The sequence below is a fragment of the Solea solea genome, chromosome 7, assembly GCF_958295425.1.
Source record: "Solea solea chromosome 7, fSolSol10.1, whole genome shotgun sequence".
In the NCBI taxonomy this organism is placed as follows: domain Eukaryota; kingdom Metazoa; phylum Chordata; class Actinopteri; order Pleuronectiformes; family Soleidae; genus Solea; species Solea solea.
The window spans coordinates 14,744,458-14,770,628 of NC_081140.1; the positions used below are offsets into that span (position 1 = coordinate 14,744,458).

The 26,171-nt window shown below is 40.7% G+C and overlaps 1 protein-coding gene across 2 annotated transcripts in view; it reads right to left on the reverse strand.

Moving 5' to 3' along the window:
• The window catches only part of LOC131462898 (cGMP-inhibited 3',5'-cyclic phosphodiesterase 3A-like), a 49,177-nt gene extending 44,842 nt beyond the window's left edge, over nucleotides 1-4,335 (reverse strand). Inside the window, exon 1 of one of the 2 annotated variants that reach the window (XM_058634461.1) lies at nucleotides 2,957-4,335. In XM_058634461.1, the coding sequence (XP_058490444.1) occupies nucleotides 2,957-3,886 (930 nt within the window). In that variant the 5' untranslated portion in view covers nucleotides 3,887-4,335. The remainder of the gene's footprint in view (nucleotides 1-2,956) is intronic. The other variant, XM_058634462.1, reaches the window with a different exon arrangement.
• Between the last annotated feature and the right edge of the window lie 21,836 nt (nucleotides 4,336-26,171).

A 26,171-nucleotide genomic window follows, 5' to 3' on the forward strand; every position in this document is an offset into this window, starting at 1 on the left:
GATTCCAGATCAGGGCACTCAAACACCGAGATGTGCTCTGCTCCAATGGGGCCTTGCATTTCTCACTTTAACCCACACAGAATGAACACACAACATGCTTCAAATGGAAACAATCATTTCAGGCTTCTTCGTCATAAAAAGCTAAATCAGGAGAGAGGTTTACCAGGATTAGAAACACCCCTACACCACTACTTGTTACTGCTAGATGAAAGTTTAATTAGTTGTTTAATACATAGAAAATACACATTTCTAAAGCTAAAATGTGATATGTGGGTGCACACAAGGTAACCAACAGACGCATCACCCCACTGGGCAAGTCACTGCTGTGTAGCTGTACATACGTCTGAGATTTCACCCTTTCAACTAAAATTACACCACAAATCAAATGCAAATTTGAATGCGAATTGGCTGCCTCTTTAATTACTGCTACTACAATTCCCTTTTTCGGATAGATGTGACACAAACTCACCGTCTCACTGAGAATCCCCTCTCTACTGTACACTGCACATACAGTCGGCCTTGACACAATTGACGTCGCCAGACTGCCGGACACTGATTGGTCAGAGTGTCGTCACAGGAAGAGATGTCCGAGACAAGAATCAAGCCAAACAAAGCCCAACTGTAGATCACTTAACGATCCTAAAAACGTGGGTTAATCAACAACAGTTTGCAGGGAAATGTCTAAAATCTCAATATTTAACAGGGGAGTCTGGTGTATTTAGCGACAGCACTGCTGAAAGCCTGCAATCGCAGCCGTGCAGTGATGACTCCGCCCACATAGAGGAGGTACTATATTGTAATGGAAACACAACCTAAACCGTGCCCAGGTGGGGCAAGGCGAGACGAGCTGGGACCATAGGTGGAAAAGGGGCTTCACTTTCAGCAGAGGAGACATTCATTGATGGGATGATCAGTTTAACATACCACCTTATTTCAGTGGTCGGCCTCCTGGATCTACATAACAACGTATCCAAATAAGTTCATTGGGACATATTTGCTTTAAATTATCCTTGAAAAACATAGTTATAAAACATAGATAGTGTCCAGAATCGGCCTGGATTCCCTAGCGCAGAATTGAATGTGGATTTGTTTCACTTCAGTGAAAACATGGTGGAGAGCAGTGACAGCGCTTTGGAGGTTTTTAAGCCTGAGGTTTTTCAGGACTAAGTCTGCAGTGTGGTTTAAATTTTTTACTAAGAACAAAGAAAGTACCGCGGTTTGTCTGTTTAACTTGTTGATAACTTTAGCAACACAGTGAAAGCTTGACGCGACGTGAATCATTACACCTGCACATTTGTCCACACAAGGCTAAGATGATGACATGTGGACTCCATAATAATCCTGAACATTGTCACGCTTATCATTAATACATTTCAACGCGAGACCGTGTGTTCAGAAGCTGAAATCAATGCTATTCTGTAACGCCTGACTGATATATACAGTGGGTCATTATAAGCCGATATTTACATTGATATTTATGTGTATGTTAAGGAATATGAAGAAAACACTATAGGTATCAGTATTTTTTGACCGGTATCAACATCGCCCAAAAAAAAAAACAAGTAGCTATGACTGGGCTCTACTATTTTTGGATGTGTGTGAGTAATTAAAAAAAAAAAAAATGATGTGCTTCAAGCTCATTGAGCCAGTTTCCAGCCGAGAGCACATCCACTCCATTCATGGATTTATGGCCACATCCAGCTAATTATCGCAAGTCAGATTAAACGTCCCCAACACCCAATCAGAGCCAACAGTGTCCACCATGGACCTCACTGGGCCACATCGGAGGAAGGACAGAGAGACATACACTCACTGGTCACTTTATTAGGCACACTGGACACCCAACGCTTCTACTTCAGTGACATAAACATTACACACGTTTTAAATGTGTTTTAATGTCCTTTTTTCCTGGCTTCCTTGATTGTATCTAGGAGTTGTCGTCTTAAACTATTCTGGCCATTGTCCCCTGATCTCTGGCATTAACGAGGCATTTTCACAAAGAGATTTGCTGCTCACTGGATATTTTCCATATAGGTTTTTTTGGACTTTTTTCTGTAAACCCTAGATACGGTTGTACATGAACAACAAATACTCTGACCAGCCCTTCTGGCATCAACAACCATGTCACATTCAAAGTGTCTTAAATCACCTTTCTGGTCATGTGAATGTCATGTGAATGGCTGATGAGACATTTGCCTGAACAAACAGTTGAAATGTAAGGTATTACATTACATTACATGTCATTTAGCAGACGCTTTTATCCAAAGCGACTTACAATAAGTGCATTTAAACATTTGGGTATACCTAATAAAGTGGCCAACGGGTGTTTATACAATTCAGCCATGCTTCCCTTTCCATCGACTTTGCTGCAAAATGTTAATGTGATAACACACAACACAAGTTGAGGTTATTACAGGACACAGTTGTATCAAAGTTGCAGAACACGTGCTCCACACCACTGGCCAGCACCCTGATAAACAGGCTTTCAAAATATTTAGACGCGACATCACACCCCTGCACACTCAAAACACACGACTGCAAGCACACAACAACTCGGCATGCTAAGTGCACCTTCCATTTGCTTATCAGCAGCACAAACATAGCGGACAGCACGGCGGTGATGGCCAAATTAACAGCAGTGCAGAGTGATGGAAAACATCAGCGTTTGCGCGATAACAAAAAATAAAACAAAAAACACGTTGCATTACAGACCATTGTTGGGTCATAAGCTGTAGACACGGGCCTATAGCGCAAAACAACCCAAAGTGTAATTCTATAAAAAATGGAATAGCCACAGAGTCCCTATAACACCAACCGGCCCGTGCGTAAAACTGTCTCGCATGCCATCAGAGAAAAGGAGAGAAAAGCAAACGTGGTGCGGGCCTACAGTAGATGAAAGGTCAAAAACAAAACAGCCACTGTGCTCCACACACGTCTGAAGTTAGAAATGTCTTACCTGGTCCCGCGGAATGCACGGCAGCGAAGTCCTGCGGTGGGACTTGCTGTTGTTGTGACCAAGAGCCATCATCTCCGAGGCCGCTATGGAGCTGGACCTCCGTCTCCTTTTGAAGACAGGGATGTCCTCCTCCTTCGCCCCGGTCACAGAGCCACAGCACCCCGTCCCGCTGATCCCTGAGGCCGGCAGGAGCCGGTCAGCATACCGCGCAAGTAAAACCCCCAGCAGCCCCAGCAGGTAGGCCAGGTAGGGTCTCCAGCTGGCCCGGACTCTGCTCAGAGAGACGAGGGAGACGGACCTGATGACACTAATGAGGACCAGGATCGACACTCCCTGGCTCGGCCGGACGACCAGCAGAGCCCCGCTGCCCAGGCAGCCGAGGACTACCAGGGTTGCGGGGAGGGAGAGCAGCTGCTGCTCCTCGGCGCCGCGCAGGAGCGACTGCGCTGCGGTTTCGCCCAAGTTGCACACCGCCAAGAGGAAAAACGCGGTGCGGATGAGGATCCCGCAGCGAATCAGATACAGTCCGACCCAGAAGAAGGCACATACGAGAGTAAAAACTGGCGGGACGCAGTGACACGCAGTCAACAGCAGCTCCACAGCGCAGCCCGCTGCGAAATGAAGACGAGAGCCGGAGCCGCTGCTATTTCCGCTGCTGCTGCTGCTGCTGCTGTTGCTGCCTGCATCCCAGTCGACCAATCTGAGCAGCAGAGCGAGAATAACGGGGACGGAGGCAACGCAGAACGCAGACGACACTCTTCGGCAAGTCCATGTCACGGCGACTCTCTGCCACGACTGGCTGCTCCCTGCGTCCTGGTGCAACGGGCTGACACATGTCCTCACGTAGCCGTTGCGCTCCAATGCTGCCCGCGGATATTTTTCATGAGCGCTTCTTGATGAACCTCTGTTGCTGACTGACTCCAAGGCCATCGCCGTACCAGTCAGGCGGAAAACGAGCGCGGACCGTCCGGCAAAAAATAAGAAACTCTTGTGTGAGAGTCTATACCTGGTCACCTGGGGCAATAATACACGGTGTCATGTGCGCAGCTGACATATGAGGCTTGTCTGTCTACCAATCCAAACAACCAGAAGGCATGAGTATACTTTTTTTTTTTTTTTTTAAAAAAGTGGCGAGTTGTGTCCACAACTTTTCTTCTTTGTTTTGCTGCTCAGAACTTCCCCATCACAGTTGGTCCAATATTGATTGTCAACAAAATAACCAAAAACACATCTAGGTCACTACCTCGACTTGTCCACAAAGTCACTCACTCACGATCTCCCCTCCCACCAGACACTATCCCCCCCTTTTCTGTGCCGCTCCGGTGATTAAACTCCGTCACGTTTTAGCTCTGCCCGGTGCTTCAGTTCACTCTGCCCTGGATGTGGATGGATGCCATGTTTACACGAAGATTTCCTGCCTTGTGCTGGAAGATGGAGCAGCCGTGTTCACTGTTGTGCAACCTGCGATACATTTAACAGACACGCATGCTCTGTGTAAATATGACACATGCACCAAAATGTGATATGATCCTTGTACCGCACAACTTTAAACACTATCAGTCATCAGCCTGTAAGGTCACACAAAGGGGATGTGAATGGATTTGTTTCTAAGGCTTTTAAAGTTGCTTTCCTCTATCCAGGTGATATGCAACCATATGTCCATGGATGTACTGAAAATCATCCCCAAAACAAGTATTACAAATGAAAAGTGCACGCCATCAAATACAAAAAACAGGCAGAATTAAGCTCTTGTAATCACCTTGCCATCGTTTTTTCTGGATTAAAACCTCAAAAAATGACATCATCCCCTTCCTCTTGTGAGGCAGATTACATGGTAGAGGACAAGTAATCAGCGTTCACCTGTTTGTCCTACATTTCAGAGAGGATTTTAATGGAGGTGACAGTCGCACAGAGCCATTTTAACTCTTTCCTTCTGTCATGTTCAGTTAGTCAAATAGATCATTGAAAGTAAGAGTCAAAATTTCTGAAAAAAAAGGCTACATCTGCCAAAACATCTGTCTGATAGATTGGGTCCATTTTTTTTTTCTGTGCATCAGAAATGTATCACGTGTCATCATCATTCCACCCATTAGTAGTTTGAGTTATGATGTAACGCAACAACCATGTTTTATTACAGCTGGTGTTATACAACATGGGTCAGTGCAATCAGGACATCATTCTCATGTTACAGTCAATGCATCATAATAGACATGTGCCCAAGCCTTTATGGGGCCCTAAGCTGAATTTGATTTGGGGCCCCCCCCTCGGAGAAGCAGGCGCTTGACTATTATTGATATAAATGTAACACTATAAATTGCATAAAATGTATTGTTACGGTTTTAACACCGTACCAGTGTCACTCTTGTTGTTGGTTTGTTTTTTTTATCCTCGGAGGGTCATAAAATCCCAAAAGTGGCCTTGTATTCATTTGCACTAACATGTGTGGTGATAGTGGACTTTAATTACACAAGTAAACCAGTTTAATGGCTTTGGTTTTTAAAGACTTAGAACAAATGTGTGAACAAAAGCAGTCTCCATCCATCTAATTCCACTTTATCTTCCACCAGAGGGTCGCCAGGGGGTACTGTGCCAATCTCAGCTGACGTAGGCGATAGGCGGGGTACGCCCTGGACACATCACCAGCCCATTGCAGGGCCACATATAAAGACAAACAACCATTCACTCTCACATATGGTCAATATAGAGTGTCCAATTGACATAATCCCCATATTGCATGTTTTAGGACTGTTAGAAGAAGCGGAGAAAACCCACACACACTCGGGGAGAACATGCAAACTCCATGCAGAAAAACCCCTGTTCTGACGGGATCTCGAACCTGGGTCTTCTTGCTGCAAAGGCGAGAGTGCTAACCACTACACCAACTGTGCTGTGGCCCTCTACTGAAACATATCAATGTCGATTACGTCTTGAATGTTTGAATGTCAGTCAGCAACTCTGGAGCAAATCTGTGATGTGGTTCAGTATAGTGTATGTCAACCCACAGGTGCACTCAGATTTCCTGCCTGCGCTGTTTCCACCTTAGCATGGAGTCCCGTCATTGCTGTACATCACACTATGAACACAATATAAATCATATTGTGGCAAAGGTGGCCGTGATAATAGCATTCTATGCCCTTTGCCCTCAGAGACGTTGTCCAGACACACGCCTCCAGTTGTAATGAGGAGTGTGTGTGTGTGAGTGAGTGAGTGAGAGACTCTCATGGTTGTCCCTCATCAGGTTATCTATGGCTGCTTACACAAGCGCACTTGTACATCCTGACAGTGTACACTCGCTGTCATCATGTTTTATGTCCATGACGACTTAACTTCACAAAATGTTCCCACAGGCTCGTGTATGTAATGTGTCTGGAATATAAGAGGCTGTGTTAGATGTGCTGCACATGAGCGCTGTTGCTGTACAGTCTGAACCAGTGGTACACATTTTGTGATGTAGAACTGTCACCCACAGTGGGTCAGAACAAAGTTTTGAAGTTTTGAACTGTAGAGGCTAAAGAAGGGTTGCTCCTTGGCCCCGTATTAAAGCTGCAGCATGTGACTGTTGGTGATTGTATTGTTGTCGCTGTTATTATTCTGCCTGTTCCTCTTCTGTTTGGTCATCGTGAACAATACTGAGGTGGAAAGTTCATAGGCTGACCATGCTGCAATGGTTGAATTTGAACAAATTTGGTGTATTTTTCAACATCGTCTCCCCTGTAGTCCACATAGTTCATCCGTCATGTTGCATTAGGAAACATTCAAGAAAACCAGCTGGATATTATAGTAAATTTATTAGAGCTGATTGACATGATCATACAGATGCACATATAGGCATGGGTTTATCTTGTATATCCATACAGAGTATATGCAGTTGGGTCACAATATGTTCTGTTTTATTTATACAAAATAAAACTCACTAAGGAGCTTTCCCTAGTTTTTAGATAAACAATAAAAAGAAAGAAAAAAAACACTAGACGAAATGTCTCTAATACTCATTTTCAAAGTCTATATTATCTGTAAGGAAACAATGCAGTTAGTATCACGAAAGGAGGAATTTAATGCATGCCAAGTTTCATTGCTCTGGCATTGCTCCTTCTTAGTCAGCATGAACCCTCATAACTATCATGCTGCAACTCTAATCTGAATACTGGCTCAGTCAAGCATAACTATCAGACCTGACTGAGGGAACGTTTGTGTTCTCTGTTTGCTATCCTGCCAAGCAGAGAGAGTAATGTGGAGCTGATAGGCTGCCTCAGTGTCATATGAAGTAAATTTGACTATGGTTTGCACTGACATTTGTTAATATTTAAAAAGTTTGTCTGTTAGTCTGCATTCATGAGGTTTGCACAGAGACTCTCTTCTCTTCTCTTCTCTTCTCTTCTCTTCTCTTCTCTTCTCTTCTCTTCTCTTCTCTTCTCTTCTCTTCTCTTCTCTTCAGCTGTAGTCAACAAACGCACACACGCTCAAACGTATGCATGCACGTTACCGTATTGCAGCGTTTCACTGACACATCGCTGCGTTTTTTTATTTTGTGGCTGCAAGATTGTAAACCAACCCCCGAGCATGTCACTGCCTTTGGTTTCTGGCCAACTTATACACATAACACATGTGTACAGTTTTACAGCCTTGTGCTGCGGTATTTGTTCTTGAGCACACTTCTGCTTTTTAGACACCGCTGGATATATTTCTGTTGTCATAACCTTTTTGGATAATGGCACATAAAACTATCCATCATGTTCTGACACACGGAGAGACGTCATTGGCTATTTGTTTATGAGACCACAGACTGACTGTACTGTTAAAGGAGAACACAGGCTCTGCTGCCCTGTGTGTGCGCACGTACACACACTGTATGCACATATGTACGTGTGCCTCTGTGAATATGGGGTGCTGTGTCCCACGTCTGTGCAGCAACGACACGGGCGCTCTCCCCTCTGCCCTGCCGTGTTTTGCTAACCACCAGAAATGTAATTTGTACGTGCTGCTTTGACCCCTTCCATCTCAGAGGAGGAAACTCTCTTTGTGCGCCTACGGCACTTCACTGTTTCGGGTGCAGCAGGCACATGCCAACGTTGAGCGACGGGAGCCTTGTATTCCAAGGACAAATGACTCACTGCTGTAAACAATGCACACCAAATTGGTGATTCCCCACAGATGTCACTGAAAAACATGTGGACATATGAGCTCACAAGACTTGTGCTGCACCTTGAACAGGGAGTTTGTTTTTGCATGTGGGGGTAGGAAAATGGGAAAAAAAAATACACGCTGATCCTTAAGTGTATCTTCTGGTGCAAATTCCTCAGCTTTCTCAAAACAATTTAGTGGTTTTTATGAAAGGCAAAGGGCAGAAACAGTGATATCATAAGAAATAAGTCACAATTTGTATTTATTTATTTAAATATATTTTTTTTCAAGATCATTCATCTCGACTATTGTACTTAATAGTAATATTTTTCAATAAGCAGTAACATTTGTATTTATATTTTATACAACCCAACATCACAACACACAGTTATCTATCGTTAGACCCTCGCATCCAGTGAGGACGGAGAGAAGTGTCACATGTACAGAAAACGTCAAATTTTACAGACTGTAGTAAATCACAGAAACGTGAAACGTAGAAAATAGCCGGAATTGTAACAGAAGCTAAGAGAAGAGAGGTAGAATCCGCTAGTATTAATATTGATACCAATATCAATATTAATGAAGATGGCAAGAGCACAAGGCTGTGGGTGGCTCACATGCAGTCCGTCCCGGGGAAATGGAAAACAATGGCGCACGTTTTGCCAGATTGTGGTCTCATCGGAAGAGTTTGGCAACACAAGACGCCACCAGGCAGAACAAAACCACTGGCCACTCTGCAGGAGTGGAAGAGGACGGACCACAAAGAAAAAGAGTCAAGTAGAATTTAGAAATTGTAATCGTAATAGTCGGAGGAGTCTGAAACTGCATGGTTTTCTTTTCTTCTTTTCATGTGTGTGTGTGCAGTCTCATTATCTTTCCTTTACACCAGTCAGTCCCTGCTGGTCAAATTAGAAAGAGTCTCTTTACTGGGCACCACGATGTATTTGCGTCAGCAGAGTGATAAGCTGTCTGCTTACCCTTCAGGAATCCAGGGATAAAAAACAAAAAAAACAAAAAAAAAACAAAACCCTCTACTTCAAGACTGTGATAGTGGCCTGTGTGTGAGAGTGTGACGTGTGTGTTTACGTCACTTTTGAGCCGGTAGAAAGGCCTGGGAACGGGAAAAAGAAGTGACAGTCTTTGTAAAAGATAGACCACTTTTATTTTTGCTATTGCAAATATGGTACATTATATTTTTTACATGCATGTACAGTATGTAGGTTGAACATATGTACAGCGTGTGTGTGTGCCCGCAGTTCTTTTAGGATTACTGGTGAAAAAGAGAAGCAGGCTTAACTACGAGGCTTAACGCTCCCTTATCTGTATGTGTTGTACAGTGAGAAAAAGACAGAAGCCACTTTATTTGCAGATGTTTTCTTGTTCCTTTCACATCTGCCACCTCTGACTGACCCCCCCCCCCCCCCCCCCTCTCACTGTTTGTTTGTCCGGCGATCTACAAACCTCACACGTACACAAAGAGGGACTATTCATCCCACTGTGCTCTACAAATCCCAGCACAGACCTGGTGTTACTGCATCAGTGCTTTGAGATGAAGACATCCAAGGTGTGACTGCCTGTGGAAAATATCAATGCATTCAACAGAAACACCTGAATATTTGATATTTACATCATGTTTTTCTTTTATTTACCTTGTGTTTTATCCGCAAGACCAGAAAGCCAATTCAACACAATGACATTGGTGAACTGGTTTTAATTCAATTCATTCTGCTACAGGTGTCTTTAAAGGTTCAGTGCGTGCATTTGTTGTGTGTGCTCATGTGTACAAACGTATGACAGCTGTTTGAATTCTGCTCACAGAGAACAGAACGATTTGAGAGGAACCAAGTTCCTTGTGTTCCATGTAATTGGATGGAGCAGGACAGCGTCTGAGAGCGGGGTTGTCATTGCAAATAGAGTTGTTCTGATTCCGATACCAGTATCGGAAAAGCCTCCGATACTGCCAAAAATGCTGGTATCGGTATCGGCGAGTGCTGGAGTCCAGGCACCGATCCGATACCACGATACTGCACTATTTAAAGATTTAAATGCCTTTTTATTTTAGTACATAATGGCTGCACTTTAATTTGTATTTTAAAATTATTCCTATATTTATTTAAGTTGCTGTTGCACTACTGTTTTTTATACTGTTCTATTTAAAAATAAATATAAAAATAAATGGCTTCCATTTGCTGTATTCATTCATGTTTTACAAAGGGTTTAACCAGAGCAAGGCCTTACCACAATGATAATCATATCATAGTATCACACGCAGGCATAGTATGAATTTTTTTTTAAAACATTGGTATCGGTATCGGTACTCGGTATCGGCCGATACCGACAGCAGTATCGTATCGGAACATCTCAAATTGCAAACTGGATGAAACACACATTTACACACACACAAACACACAAATTGGCATCATAATAAGGAGCAATATGCGAGCGGCTGCTCATCGAGTTCCATTCATAACTTAATTAATAACGCATATTCACACAAGAGCAATACACCGCACCTAGTCTTCCATTAATATGTAAATGAAAGTTTTGCATTTGTGTGGTGCGTGTTCCTGAGAGGCCAAACAAACAAACAAAAAAAAATCTCAAATTTAGATAACGTGAGCACAAACCAGGCAAGAGAGGAGGAGGGACTTGGAAGTAGAACAGAACAGTATAATTCACGGGGGTTAATTTGTGTTTGTATGTCCTCCAGACAACAAGAGGCCCATCCAGTGTGAGTTGTTTGTTTGCTGTTGAACCCTATGCTAATGCACTATTTATGCCTATTTGCTTTTTAGAATAAATAATGCTTTTGTTGTTTGTCCTATTGTATAATATTTCACTGTCTGTCAGAAGCTGATAGAATAATTGTCAATATTCACCTTATTGTGAGTGTTTTTGTTTCGCAATAGTGTGTATATGTTGTAAATGACTGCAAAGCGTGCGTTTCTTTTATCAGTAACATGTCTTGGAAAGATCAAGTTCATTGATATTTGTATTTACGTGCCTCATTTCCACAGTCAAGGCCTATAACCTCTTTGATTTCCAGTGAGTTGCAAAGCTCCTCTCTTTCTGTATTGTGGTGTGGGATTTGCCTCCATAGATATTCTCGGGGGATAAAAACTAAAATCAGCCAAAAAGTTGTTCATCATCAAACTATGATTGTATGATTATATATATACTTTTTTCCAAATATCTTCTTAATTTCAATGGTCTGTCGTCTGATGCTGGTCATTCCTCTTCAGGAAATGTTTTTGTACGAGCATCAAACCTGAGGTCATTTCAAGCGCTGTGATCCTGATCGTGGATCGGCCAGCAGTGCGCAGAAATCAGTGGCGACGTGAAAAACGACATTACGGCATCAGCGGTCAAATGAAAGGCTTAAAAAGGTCACTGATTATGAATCATGTAACGAGATGATTCTGTACTGGGTATTTGACAGATGACCGGCTCTTGTGGATGTGTGATACTTTGCTATCACTGACATTATGGATCTGTCTATTTATAGTGAGCCGTCTGTGTCGCCAGCACAGTTTAAGACTTGGTAGGAGCTCATTTTGTTTCATAAAAGCCAAAAGAGCCATGCAAACCTTTGACCTGTCAGTATAAAGCTTCCAGTAGACTATGGCCTTGTCAGTATATTGACGTAAAAATGGTGAAGGGAACAAGTGCAAAGAGAAAGAGCCTGTGCATGGGTCCAGGGAAGTTAATGTAATTGTGCCAGGCTTGATTTGAATCAAACTCGCCTCGTCGTCTTGACCACCTTCTTTACACTAAGCCCAAGCACTAACACACACACACTTGGATCATTTGTGCCATTGTTCAACTCCTCTTAAATCCAATGCCCAATCCCCTCTGCACCACTGTGTTTTTGACCTAATAAGTGAATCAAGATGATGGTAATAATATATTCTTTAAAATGATGCTATCAACGAAGAAGACGTTTTAATAGAACTCATAAATACGTCTTCCGAGGACAATAAATCACATGCCTGCGGGCATTTCTCTGAAGCAACCCCCTGTCAGAGACCTTCAATGAAGATGTGCTTCCACAGACGTGGGGAGACACATGACACATGTGCAGCGTTGCATCTGCTTGAGCAACACCAGCACAGTAAATACGCAGCCAGTAACACACATGGAAGCGAACGCATGAGCAGTGAGAGAGAAATGAAGATGCGGCGTCGTTACAAAAAAACGCTCCTGCTCTGAGATCAGAAACAGCCGAGGGCACTGATGCTTAACGTCTGGCTCTCCATAATAATTATCTTTCCATAGAGCGACAGCGTGCCTCTGTCATTGTGAATGCATATGGTGTGAAGGAGGCTGTGTTTTTATGCCCAGACCTCACATCCACACAGAACCACTCCATTTCAAACAGCCCTGCCATACTGTGTGCTGCCCCTGGTTGAACTGTGGTCAGCGTGGACCAGTGGTCCGAGCCACTATCCATCTTTATTCATTATGATGCGGACCCTTTTCCTGAAATCCCCGTATGGCTGCACACAATGCTGCCTCAAAGTTATCTCTATGTATGCAGGGACTGCCTTTTTTTATTTTCTGCGACCATGTTTCTGGTGAAATAGCACTTAAATAACCGTACTTCTCTTATGACCTCCTATAACAACAAGGCATTTTTCTTTTCTCTTTTTCGGACCATTCTATGTAAACTCGAGAGATTCCCAGTAGATCAGCGTTTTTTGAAATTTTGAGACCAGCATGTTCGGCACATACCAGGCCAACCATTGAAAGTATCTTAAATAATTTTGGAATTTGAAGCCATTTGAAATGAAGGGGATGAACATTTCAATCTGGAAATGTACGGATAACATGCATTTTATTTCTAAAACTTGAACTATTACAATTACAAAACCATAAAGCTCAGCGGCCAGAAGGACTGACCAAACAGTCTTTCCAGGTTGGAATATTCTGGTCTCTTACTGCCGAATCATCACCACCAATGGTCACCACCACCATCCACTGATGGACAGTAGACTGACGTTGAAACAGAAACCATTCCTATTGCTCTAAGTGCAATGGTTAAAGTTCTTTATAATGATCTGCACTGGACAGTGACAATAACACTGCTGTCTGAATGCTGGATGTTTTTGTTCATTTAGTTTCCAGATAACAGAGTAAAAGTGGAAAAACAGACTTTTTTTCATGTCATCGTCCATGTTTGATGATGTCATTAGCCTTTTTCTGGAAACAAGCACTTACAGTATGTGTTATCCTAGTGCACGGGGATGCTGTCGCATTGATGAAAGTAAAGGCCAATAGCAAGTGTCATTACGGCTGTAAACATGCAACTAAACTGCATGAGTTGCCGCAGAGTTTTACAGTGAGTCAGCGAATGTGTAAGAAGTTCAAACCTCCCACAGTTGGAGAAAGTCTGAAAAGTATAGTAGCATGTGACCACTGCAAAGCCGCTCGCACCAAGTAAAAGCAAACATCTTTTGTAACAGCCCAATATGCCTGCGGGTTTCTTAAGCTCTGTCGCGGCGTTCTGTGAAGGTTTGTGGACATAAGCAGTAAACAAAAGGAGCTGTTGAGCCACTTAATGTGAAACAAGCTGCCTGACAACCTACGACACAAATGAACCAAGCGGTAACGCAACAACAAGCTCAACACTACTCCCGACAACCCCACTTGGCTCTTATAGTTCCACGTCCTTTTCTGCACCATGAGAAATAGCAGACATCTGACATCAGACGTCTCATGAGAAAGGAAAGCAGTCTCATCGTCTTTGCATTAGAGAAGTCAACGTAGTGTAAGTGTTCAATTATTTACTATGGCCCTAAAAGGATGGAGTGACCCTTGATATGAAGAAAAAAAAAAGTCTGAGACAAATACATTCACTAAATGAAGACAGGGAAAAAGCAAGAAAGTGGTGGAGGGTCATTAGGGAAATGCTGGCTCCATTTAGTCATCATCCTTATGGGCTTATAGCCCAGCGAGAGAGCCATTAATGGCCCATTGTACCAGTGTCACACTGGCTCACAGTGTGCACATGTACCCAGAAACACATGTAATTGGCCTTATTTATAAAGTCATAAACCCAGCAGTGGTCACCCAGTGAGGTGAGGAGAGAGATGTAATGGAAGGGAAGTATATATATATATATAAATATATATACACACACACAAAACAACAATACATCAATGTGTATTATAGTGAGTTTCCTTTGCTGTGGATGTGAACCATAAGGAAGCAGGGTCCTTTCTGTTTCTCCTCTCTCTGAGAGAATGTGGTAAAAACATACACACTGAGCAGTAAAGAAGTTGGTAACACAGCATGTTTTTTTTTTATTTTAATGTATAATTATGATTTATCAGCATTTTATGGTGAATATAGTGGCATGGCATGAAAAGACAATACTATATTTACAGTGTGCCTGTTTGGTGCGGCAGGTGGTGTACATTCTACACAACATAATAACAGTTGACACCATAACTAGGCGGTAAGAAAGAAAAATGACAGTGAACAAGAATACTGCAGCATCCAGTTCTCTCTCTCTCTCTCTCACACACACACACACACACACACACACACACACACACACACACATACAAACGCACAGGGCAACTCTACAATTTGGAAAGTAGGAGGTGAAGGTAGACACAAGGTTAAACATTGGGCTTGTGTCCAGAAAGTTGCTGCGCTGAATCCTCACAACAGCAGCAACAACAAAAAAAAAAAAACTACAGAAGACAAAGTAGATGAGCAACACTCCCCACTGGCACGATGGCACAGCACTGACTAAATGCTTAAAGAATGTGCCTTTCAATGAAAGTACAAAAGTGCACTCTCTGACCTCGGACAAATAAAGGTATTACATGTGAGGTCATTACCTCATATGTCTCTCCCTGTTTTTCCTTGCATACTTGCGTGCTTAAATTTTGCAATAATGCACAGAATTTGAAAGATGACACACAAGGAGGGAAAAATGTCAAGCCCTCTTACAATTATATGCACATTCTCAGCCTAACTGCCTAAAACTGAAAGTTGCTGCCACTGAAACTGGAAAAAAGCAATGCCCTAAACTTAAAGGAATACTTCACCGATTTGCATGTGGGTAAAGCATTGATTTTATTGTATTTTGTATGGGTTTGGTTTGCGTGTGTGCAGTTCTGACAAAACAGGGCTGTAGTTTCAGGACATGTATTTGTGCATTAGTGAAAAACTGTATTTTTTTTTTTTTTAATTTTCGCTTTTATTCCCTTCGGTCCCTCAGCTCTACACTATAATGCAACCAACCTAAAACACAATGGCTAGATGCTATATACGTTTACAGTAAGACGAGCTTAACTGGTAAACAAGTTACTGATCTGTGCATTATGCAACCTCGAGTATACTTTTGCACGTGTGCTGCACCAAACCATGTTTTGCTGTACAAACATCTGGGAATCAAAAATAGAGAGAATAGCACGAGACACAGCTGTAAAGGCTTTACTCCCCCACTCCTTTCCTGCCTCTCCCTGCTTTCTAGACTGTGTGTTTCTTATCGTCCCAACACCTTCCCATAGGAACTGCGGGCTCGCAACAACACCGAGTGGAAGGGATGGCGAGAAGGAAAGAAAGGAAGTAGATTAATGTATAGCGCAATCCCAGGGGTCGACTCATTTTTCTGTTACAATCACATCAGCTTGTGTAAATACATGCCCATGGAAAATGTTCTCATTTCCCAAACGCTTAAAAATAAAAAAAAAACGTTTCTTTTTTTAAGGACAATATCGAATGTGATGAGGCCTCTTCCTCGTTCACAGTGTACACAGATCAAACAAGTTTAGGCTGTTTCGTGTGTTTGCATTTGCATTTTGTTTTTTTAAAGTGAAAGCTGCAGTCATTTGTACAGCACACCAACAATGTGGGAATTTAGCTGGGCGGGTCAGACGGCCCCTCTGATTAGCCACATCCCGGCCTCACAAGTGTCCTTTGAGGGGAACGACTGGTTCACAGCAGTCGATCATGACATCGTAAATTTCCCACAATTCCCAGAGGTTGTGCTATTTTGTATTTATTCTCACTGCTGAGTCACACTGAGCCTATGGTGGTTTGTTGATCCCTTCCCATGAACGCTCGCCGCAAACACAACAACTGATAATGTTGTTATGGAACCTTGGATTTTTCCCCCCAAAAAGATGATCATTTGTAACATTGTTGCGGTCATGTAGATTTGTAACGGGTATGCTCAAATGCAGGCATTTCTGTCCAGCACCGCATTCAGATTAAATCACTTTTACTTTATTTATTTATTTTATTTTTATTTTATTTTATTTTATTTTATTTTATTTTATTTTATTTTATTTTATTTTATTTTATTTTATTTTATTTTATTTTATTTTATTTTATTTTACCTTTATTTAATCAGACAAGTCCATAAGAACAATTTCTTATTTACAATGGCGGCCTGTCAAAAGGGAAGGGAATGGAGGGCTGAAAACAAACAACATTTACCACACATTCACCACTGATATACAATCAAAGACATATTGAAGGCAACATATGACAACAAATATTAGCAGCTGACAATCAGTGGTGAAGGTATCTAGTGTGTCAGGAAACAGTTGCATGTGTCAGTCAAAATGTATAATGTATAATTGAGGTCCTAAAAAGGTGACTTGGGGATACATTTGTCCATGAATTTGAGTGTTATTTGGAGATTGTTAGACCAAGTGCAATATTTGTTTTGGCTACTTCCAACAGAAGTGAGAAGAACAGGTGTTGTAGACAACAACAATTGACAGACCAAGAAGATTTTTTGAATCAGTGGATATTATGGCGGGTGTAATTATGCAGTTGACAGAGGAATATAGAGGGCAGGGTTGTGTCTTGGAAAAGGCTTTTCTAACGAAACAGATCGCAGAGTGATGGAGAATATCAAGTTTATGAAGTGCACAGTTACATGCCGACCAGTTCATAACATCAGGTCCTGAATATCATGGGGAGTGTTGGTACATGCTCGTCATGTAGGAACACAGTAAACAACCATGTTTGAACGGAGCACGTGTAAACACAGGGTCTGGCATTTGCTGCGGTATTCAAATGCAACTGTTTTAGACTGGCAACCAAAACAGAGGCCCCAATAATAACAACACACGGGGAAGGATGTCAAGATATGGTTCACTCACTTCGTTTCCTGATATTTGTGTTCCTGACTCTTACTGTAAGAATATCACTAATAAATGATGATAAATGATTTAACGCTTTAACACCTAACCTGTTTATTTTATCATAAGTCATGCTAAAATGCTGTTTAAACAATTTAAAATAAAGAAATACACAAAGGTTTATTTAGAAAAACGCTGAAAAGGGCTACATTTGAAATTTAAACAGTATAAAACATATACTCTCAATGTTTCTTTGTCTCTCAATGTCCAAAAACAGACCAAAAAATGGAAACTATGTACAGGTGTTCTTCCCACTCCCACTACCGTAATAACCAGATGTTGTGTGCTAGTGCCAGTGTGTCGTCAGTGTGTGTTTGGATATCTGTACACAAAGATATCCAGTGCAGCATTTATATCTGAGTTTACTCACTGACAGTAGGGATTAACACACGAGTGGTTCCTGCATAATGACTTTAAAGTCATTACACATTGTCAGTAATGGAAACACGTCTCCATACGCGCCTCAGTCTGGGATCAATAAACTTTTACCATCACCAACTATTGATTCATCTCCGCCAGAAGTGTGTGGACACGTGCATTCATATTCATGACTCTTGTATGTAAACACGTTCATGCGTGCAGATTTGCATTGCATACAGGCTCGCATATGTACCAGGGGATCAGAGGTCATGAAGGTGAAACTGAACTCGTGTTAACAAACTGAATCTAATAATGCGTCGAATATAAGAGATTGTGTTGTACTTTCATAACTCAGCAGAGTCAAAATCTTCAATTCTGTTCCGCTCTATATCTAGATTTGTATAGTGGTATATCTGATATTATACTCTTCTTGAATAATGTGTTAATTGTTAAACACGTACACATAATGTGTGGGATTCTCATAAATATACAGTGAGAATAACAATTGGTTCCCTTTGATTTCATGTACTGTACTTACAATTATTATTTGACAATGACATAATGATTCTACGTACATTACACAATCGATGTATTTAGCATTATTAATAACACACGTATTAGTGTAAAAGTAGGTACGTGGTAAGTGCAGTATTAAATAGGATTTGATGTCAACGATGACATTTAAATATGAAGATTATAGATTCATTGACCATTAAAATTGTAGTATTCATTATAGTGTTTTTTTGTTGTTGTTAATTGACTATTCATGTGTATTTTCCCCTCGTTTGGATATCAGAAGCGTTCAAAGGGGAAAATGCACAATGTAAATATTCCTTTGTAAAACAAAGGACAGTCCTTTGCACAATATGCAAAAATAATTCCCTATGAATTTGAATATTATGGATCCGGGTACAGAGAAGACATTTTATGACCACACAGACTCTCATGCTGAGCAGCATCTGCTGTGGATGATTTTGTGTTTGTGAGAAATTAAACAAAAGCCTAAAGGTGGATTATAAAACAGAATGCGTACAGGGTGTATTACTGTATGCCGCCTCACACCGTCTGTCTATAGTCCACAGTGGAGAGCACCCTCATGCAGGCAATTCTCATCTCGTGCCAGCAATGATGTCAGAGGTGGCCCCATTTCTCTGCCTCTTATTGGTCCAGCGCGCAGTGACACAGCTCTCCTCTTTGACGTACAGTTAACAAATTCACGTCACTGTAGTAAGTGGTCTGATCCTCATCCACCTTCCCCCCCCATCACCCTCAACCCTCAACACACACACACACACACTTATTTTTCCTTTTTAGTCATTTGTTTGTGCCCTCTTATTCTTCTCTCCCACTGCAGCAAAATGAACAGCCATGTGCTGATTGGCTCAGAGAAAAGCAGCCAATAATGCATGAAGCTGTCGGACACAGGAATAGACTTCAGTACAACTGAATCCGTGTGCGTGCATGCGTGCGTGTGTGCATGCGTGTGTGTAGTGTGCATACGTCATACCTCATACCTCATTATCTGAGTGTATGCATGTGTGATTAAAGGATCTTTTTTTGGATCACACACATTTTTGGTTCAGAGTTGGATTTCTGCCTCTAGCAGGACATTCATTATTTACTTCACTGCAAAGGCAAAGCAGATCTTTATATTCATCCATATCTCATTCATTGTAATATACATATTATTATTATTATTTTAAAGGCAAATTGGGCAATGTAAAGCAAATATTATATATATATATATATATATATATATATATATATAAAATCTGTTGTAAGGATGCAATAATCCTCATATCATTTCATAAAAAAATGAATGAGACATGATCTCGTTGATTGTCCAGTGATTCCATGTCTGTATTTTTCAAGCTTAGTATATTGAAATCACCACCAGTGAGGTTAAGTTAACATATATGGTAAAAAAAAAAAAAAGTGTTTTATTTATTCTCCTTCAATATGCATTTTCTATAAAAAACAGTCACTGATCGGGTCTTGGTAGAAGCTACATTATACATGGTGTTGATTGGACAAGTTAAATCTTCTCTGGTCAGTAACACTGAACAGATAAACAGGTTATAAAGGCACATGGACAGAACTGGTAAGAATAGACTGTAACTGTGCACATTTGAAATGGAATACAAGCATGTAGGTCCTTAGAGAGGGACATGGTAGTGGTAGATGCTGGTTGTTTATGTTAAACTCCAAGAACTCCACTTCAGTCTTTCCTTGTGTCTCAAGAATGGATAAATTGTTCGGCTGACAAGCAGCTGGGGAGTCATGCTCTAATGCCACAGGACGTCCTAACAGTGTTGCCAATCAAATGAAGTTTTTTTTAAAAGGTCCAATGTATAAGAATTGGTGACATCTAATGGTGAGACCGAAGACTTGTTATTTAGTTATTTTGTGCATTGGAAACAATGCACAAGATGGTGGACTTTCTTAAAACATAACCCTTGCTTAAAATACATATAAAAATCAAATCCTAGGGCATAGAAAAACAAGCAAGTTTTATTTTGAAGCAATGATACACTTCTTGTGGGTAGTATGTGTATTTCTGCCAAAAAAAAAACCCTCATAAGCATTATAAACTGGTCATTTGTACCAAGCTGCTGAATTTTAGTGACCGATACTATCCAGTGATGCGTATATATATATATATATGTATATATATATATATATATATATAGATATATAGATAGATAGATATATATATACACACATTAATATATATATATATATATATATACTAATAATACTGGATAGTTGAAAAGTTGAAAAAAAATGACTTTAATGGAGATGCTGGTGCAGCGCGTGTGTTTGTGTGTATTCCTTATGTTGTGAGGACCTACATCTGTGCACACAGTCACATTATGGGGACATGTCTTCCTTATGGGGACACAAATGAAGTCCCCGTAATGTAAATTATTACATTTGAAGTTAGGTCAAGGTTAAGGTCAAGGTTAAGGTCAAGGTTAAGGTCAGGGTAATAATTAGGCCTCTAGAAAATGAATGTAAGTCAATGCAATGTCCTCTGAAGTCATGGAAACCAGTGTGCATGTGTGTGTGTGTGTGAATGTTGGGGCTTATACACAAGAGGAGCATTGCATGTTAGTCTGTTTTAGCAGTCATGCACGAGTACATATTTGCATGAGTGAATACACTAGGCTGCTGTCTATCCATGCAAATCCCTTATGGTGACATGTTTTGTATCGCTATTATTATTTGTTATTGAGACCAAATACTCTCATAATGTTCCGAGTTCACTCACAGTGGACGTGTTCCCATGTGGAGAAAATATAGACGTGGCACCTGCATGGTTTAACTGAACTGAAAGATGACCGAGTTTATTGCTTGAACTCTGTGCAGCAGCCGGCATCCAATTACGTACAGTATGTGTTTGAATGAAAGTTAGAGCTTGGTATCTTTTAAATGTGTTTCATAAGTGCTGTCTTTACAATGGTCTTCGGTGTTAATTAAAATCAGAGTCAAAGGCAAGGAGATAACACATTTACCACAAAGGCAGTAGTGAGTTCTACGTTTTGAGTCTCCCAGGATATTAGAAACAAAACTATAAAGTGCTTGAGACCGTATCTATGATGGTACCACTGGTGTAACTGGGTCATATTTCCTTTAACGGTCATATTTTTTGAATTTTGATTAAAAGCTAGATGTTTAAGAAATGGACGCGGATAATTGTTAAATAGGAATAATCAGTGGAAAATAGTAAAGAAGAATTAGAGGAAGAAAAAGGTGGAAAGAAGAGTGTACCCTGTGTGGGGGGAACATCGGTTGAATTACACGTGTGCTGCAATAAATCAGCATCATTCTGATGTCTGTTTGCTCCTTGTTAGTTGCTGTGTCAGCTTCATTAACAGTAATGAAAGACCCAGAGCTACTCACTGCTGGGAAATAAACAGATTATGCCCTCTAATGGCAAAAAGGTGTATCACTCACTAATAGCATTATAAAAAACGTAGTGTTAAGTACAATACAATTTAGAAAAAAAAAAGAAGATAAGGTCCTTGAGAATAGAAATTTAAGACGGGAAGTGTCTGTCTTATCAGATTTAGGGCTGTCTTTTAAATCTCTGGCTTCAGTCTGTGTGTCACCCAAGCATGCAGTGATATTTTCCCCGGGTCAGAGTACGGCTGACCTTAGAGAATGTCACTGCATTAATCTTTCACGATTCTCAAAGCACAAAGCCACTAAAATGACCACTTCAGCCTTTACGGCCGTTTCATTTGGAGGTATTTAACCGTGTCAAAAAGATCCTTGCATGTGTCCTTTTATGTTTTCTATTTCAATCATTGGCATACAAAATTATGTCGTATCTGTTTCATGCAGCTTACACATACCATGAAAGCATATAGCTGCAATGACAACATGCATCCACTAGATGGTAGTACAAGGCAAAACACATTGAACCATGTTTAGGACACTGTCCCTCTTAAAAATGTAAATAGTCACATAATGATGCACTGATCCTTCAGAACTGAAGAGTCTCCGTTTAATACTGCCTTTTTTTTTTACTATCACAAGTTCTTACAAATTGATCATATGATTATACTTAATCCTTTCATGATAACACCCAGCAGCTAACAGTAGAAAACCAGATCTGTTTATCTTGTATTTAAAAAGTAAACAAATTCAAAATAGACTGTGTACATGATTGTACAACTTGATAGAAAAGTGTGATTGTTGCGTTTGTTTTTTTGAATGTGGGTCTTTGTGTGTGTTCAGGATACCTTGTGATGGAATCGGTATCAGGCAATAGTTCCCAGGAGCTGATGAGTTTCTTTAGTCAACGAAAATGGTGAAAACAATACATTTATTATACTATTGCTATAATATATAAGGTATAATCCACATATAATCATGTAAATCTTGACAATGTAACTAGAATGTAATTACACATAATCTCAGCTGTAAACTGGGCTGAGTACTGAGTTGGGACCCAACCCTGTCTATTTACATCTCAACCCCTTACTTTCACGCGTTACTTTTTTTTTACATTTCTTAGACTAAACATATTTCACGGGTTCTTTTCTTCAGTGCTAAGCCAGAACTATTGTTCCAGAGCTAATGAGATGTGTTCCGTGACCTTTATACACTTCAGCCTATGCTGAATAGTAAATGAAACAACTGAGAGAGAAAAAGCGAGTGAGCGTTGATATTTGCAGTCACGTACTAATGGATATTGATGTTTTAAGGAGCCTCTTTGAGCAGCAAGACCTTAAAGAAACTGTTACACTGTTGTTATGGCAACAAATAGGCACTTGTTCAGTTTTTCCATTTCACGTAGTTAACTCAGTCTGTGTGCGTGTGTGTGTGTGTACTCACAGATCAATGTCGTAGACCTCAGTCTTACCCAAACCATACACAGCTGTTCAATGTCCAACACTAATACACAAATGGAAGTATTACAATCTCCTCAGTCACTCGCTCACACACACGCACACACACAGACACACACACTCTCTCTCACACACACACACACACACATTTTTGCTTCATTCATCCATTGTAAGGACCCTCATAGACGTACTGCATTCCCTAGCCCAGAGGTCTCAAATTTGCGGCCCATGGGCCATATGCGGCCCCCCCGATCAATTTAATGCGGCCCCCCACTTAATATCAAGTTTTCTTTCTTTATTTCTTTTTTTTGGCTGTTTTTTATTTAACTAATAGATTAGTTTGGCATTATAATATGCTTATTTTATGGATTATTTATCTATTTTACCATATCAAAAATAACACGTTTATTTTGAAATTCCGTGAAATATCATCATCAGTATTTTAATTTCAATATATTTTTCTCAAAACGTTGGACTTTTTTTTGTCACTTTCTGTCCCCATACTGACCAAACTAGACACTCAGTGGCCCCCCTGCCCTCGCCCCTTACCTTAACCATAACCATAGTCACTAAGTGCCTAACCTTTACCCTAACCCAGGTCTCTTTAAAGATGTGAGGCCAAAATGTCCTCACTCCATATGGTTTATAAGCCACAAATACATGGACACACAGGGTTTAGCACAGCTATGTTTTTAAGGAGACTGTGTTGACCTTCCATTTTGGTTGGACAGCCTAAACAAAGCCTTATCCCAAGCCTTAACCATCTCAACTGAATAAATAAACAAGCAAATAAAGTCAAATCTAGAATTAGCTTTTTTTATCGTAAAACAAATCCTCATTTACACACTCAGCTAAACAGCTTCTGGTTAAAATGATGTCATTCACAGATCAGTCTTTATTCCCTGGTCGACTGACGCTGTGGGAAATAACTGGTTTTCTTCTTGCGTCCTGTAATGTTCTAAAGACAACAACTAACAGTCAAGCTGTGAATGGAGGCTCGGGAAAGTGTATGATAAGGAAGGGTCAACTTAGGGTTTCAACAAATGGCATCTGTTATTCGTCGTAAACATTAGGTGACATCTCAGGGGGTCATAAACGTTGTTTCTTGTGTCTGTTGTTGTTTTACTTTGATGTTTCTGTATAAGTGGTGAAGCTTTTTGGAGGAAGGGGAGAGACCATTTTAGACCGTCCTTGGTGACAGTGTCTCTCCTCCATGCAGAAATCCATGCATGCAGTAAAGATATGATTTACTCAACACTGATGACTCAAGAATTTCTTTCACATTTTGGCGACGAGGATGGGATGGACGCTCCAATGCTCAGGGCCTGGGTTCTGACTGAAGGTTATTACTGGTAAGGAAAAATTCCGCTCCACAAAGGAGGACAGGAATTTGCTTGATGTCAGAAACGGGTGCTGACCAGCGGACGCTCCATCTATTTAAAAAGTGAGTACGGTGTTTTTTAAATCATTTTCAGGTAGACAGTTATAATTCCTTTGTGGTAGACTGTCGAGATATTCTATAATTCCTGTGTGGTTGAATATCGAGGTCCGGTGTAATTCCTTTGTGGTAACCGAGACCGTCTTCATATAATTCCTGTGTGGTTTTGAAGACTAGACACCTAGGTAGACAGTTGTAATTCCTCTGTGGTAGACTGTTGAGATATTCTATAATTCCTGTGTGGTTGAATATCGAGGTCCGGTGTAATTCCTTTGTGTTAACCGTGACCGTCTCCATATAATTCCTGTGTGGTTTGGAGACCGTCTTCATATAATTCCTGTGTGGTTTTGAAGACTAGACACCTAGGTAGATAGTTGTAATTCCTGTGTGGTAGGCTATCAAGATATTCTATAATTCCTGTGTGGTTGAATATCGAGGTCTGGTGTAATTCCTTTGTGGTAACCGAGACCGTCTCCATATAATTCCTGTGTGATTTGGAGACTAGCTTCATTTAATTCCTGTGTGGAATTGAAGCTCTGAATTAAAATAAAAAAAATAAATAAAAAAATAAATTCAGCCAATAAGTAACAACAGTAAGTTGAATATACGGTGCCAGATTTCGAAAGAAACTGTAAGACATGGTATTCTTCTAAGTGAAAATTGAGCATAGAAATTATAAAAAAGTTAAAGAGAAGAAGAGCAAATGTTAAAAAAAAAGGGAAAAGTGTTAAATTTAAGTTTCTTTTAAAGTCTACATATATTTTTACAATTGGGACTTAGTAAAATTTAAATTTGGACTATGTGTTGTCTTGTATTGTTTTGTGTTGTTCTGTGAGAAGAAGAGGACATTTTTTTTTAAGAAAAAAGGTGTTAAACCTAGGATTTATTTTAAAGTCAACATAAATTTAAAATTGGGACTGAGTAAAATTTTGAAATTTGGTTTATGTGTTGTCTTGTATTGTTTTGTGTTGTTTTATGTATGTGTGGACATAAGATCAGTTTTTAGAGCTTGTGTTGAAGAGGAAAAGCTATTTTTGACATGGGGTCATTGCAGGCTGTGAAGTTTGTTTGAGTTTTTTATTTCTTAGTTGAAGTTATTATAGCATGAGCGTTAGGCTATTAACATATTAAGTAAATAAAAAAGAGAAATGGGGTAAAAGTGTTGTTGGAGATGTTCCACTCTGGCACCATTTGACCGAGGAAGTGTTTCTTATAATCGGCACATTAAGTACTGATTGTTTGAAAAGGTGTAGGGTATTGTTAGAAGAGAGAAAGGAAAAGAAAGTAAAGAAGAAGGTGGCAAAAAGGAGGAAAGACAGAGACGTAGGGCCAGAGAAGTGAATCTGCCTCCTCCATATGTTCCCCCCCGTGTCTGCACCCCCACCTCCCTCAAAGTCAAACAGCAGGACAATCACCTACAGCTGAATCCCAAAAAGGACTCTGAAGGCGAGAAGGAGAAGAAGCCAAAGCTGTACCCTGATCTGTAAACCCTTCCAACATCTATGAGAAAAAACAAAGGGACTGATATTACGACTCAACCAGCTAACATTGCTTTTCCCAGACATGTCTCCTCTCCATTAGCAGCTTCTTTTGACTACTGGCTCTGGAGTCAAGGGGACAAAGGAAACGTGCACCAGATGCCTATGTTGACATTCCCAAATCCACAGCCACGGCCAACAGATGAAGACGAGGTAGAAGCTGTGTGTCGGAGGTGTTTTAACCTCAGATGGGCCAACATCCGACCGGCCAACTGGTCGACATCCCCAGCCATT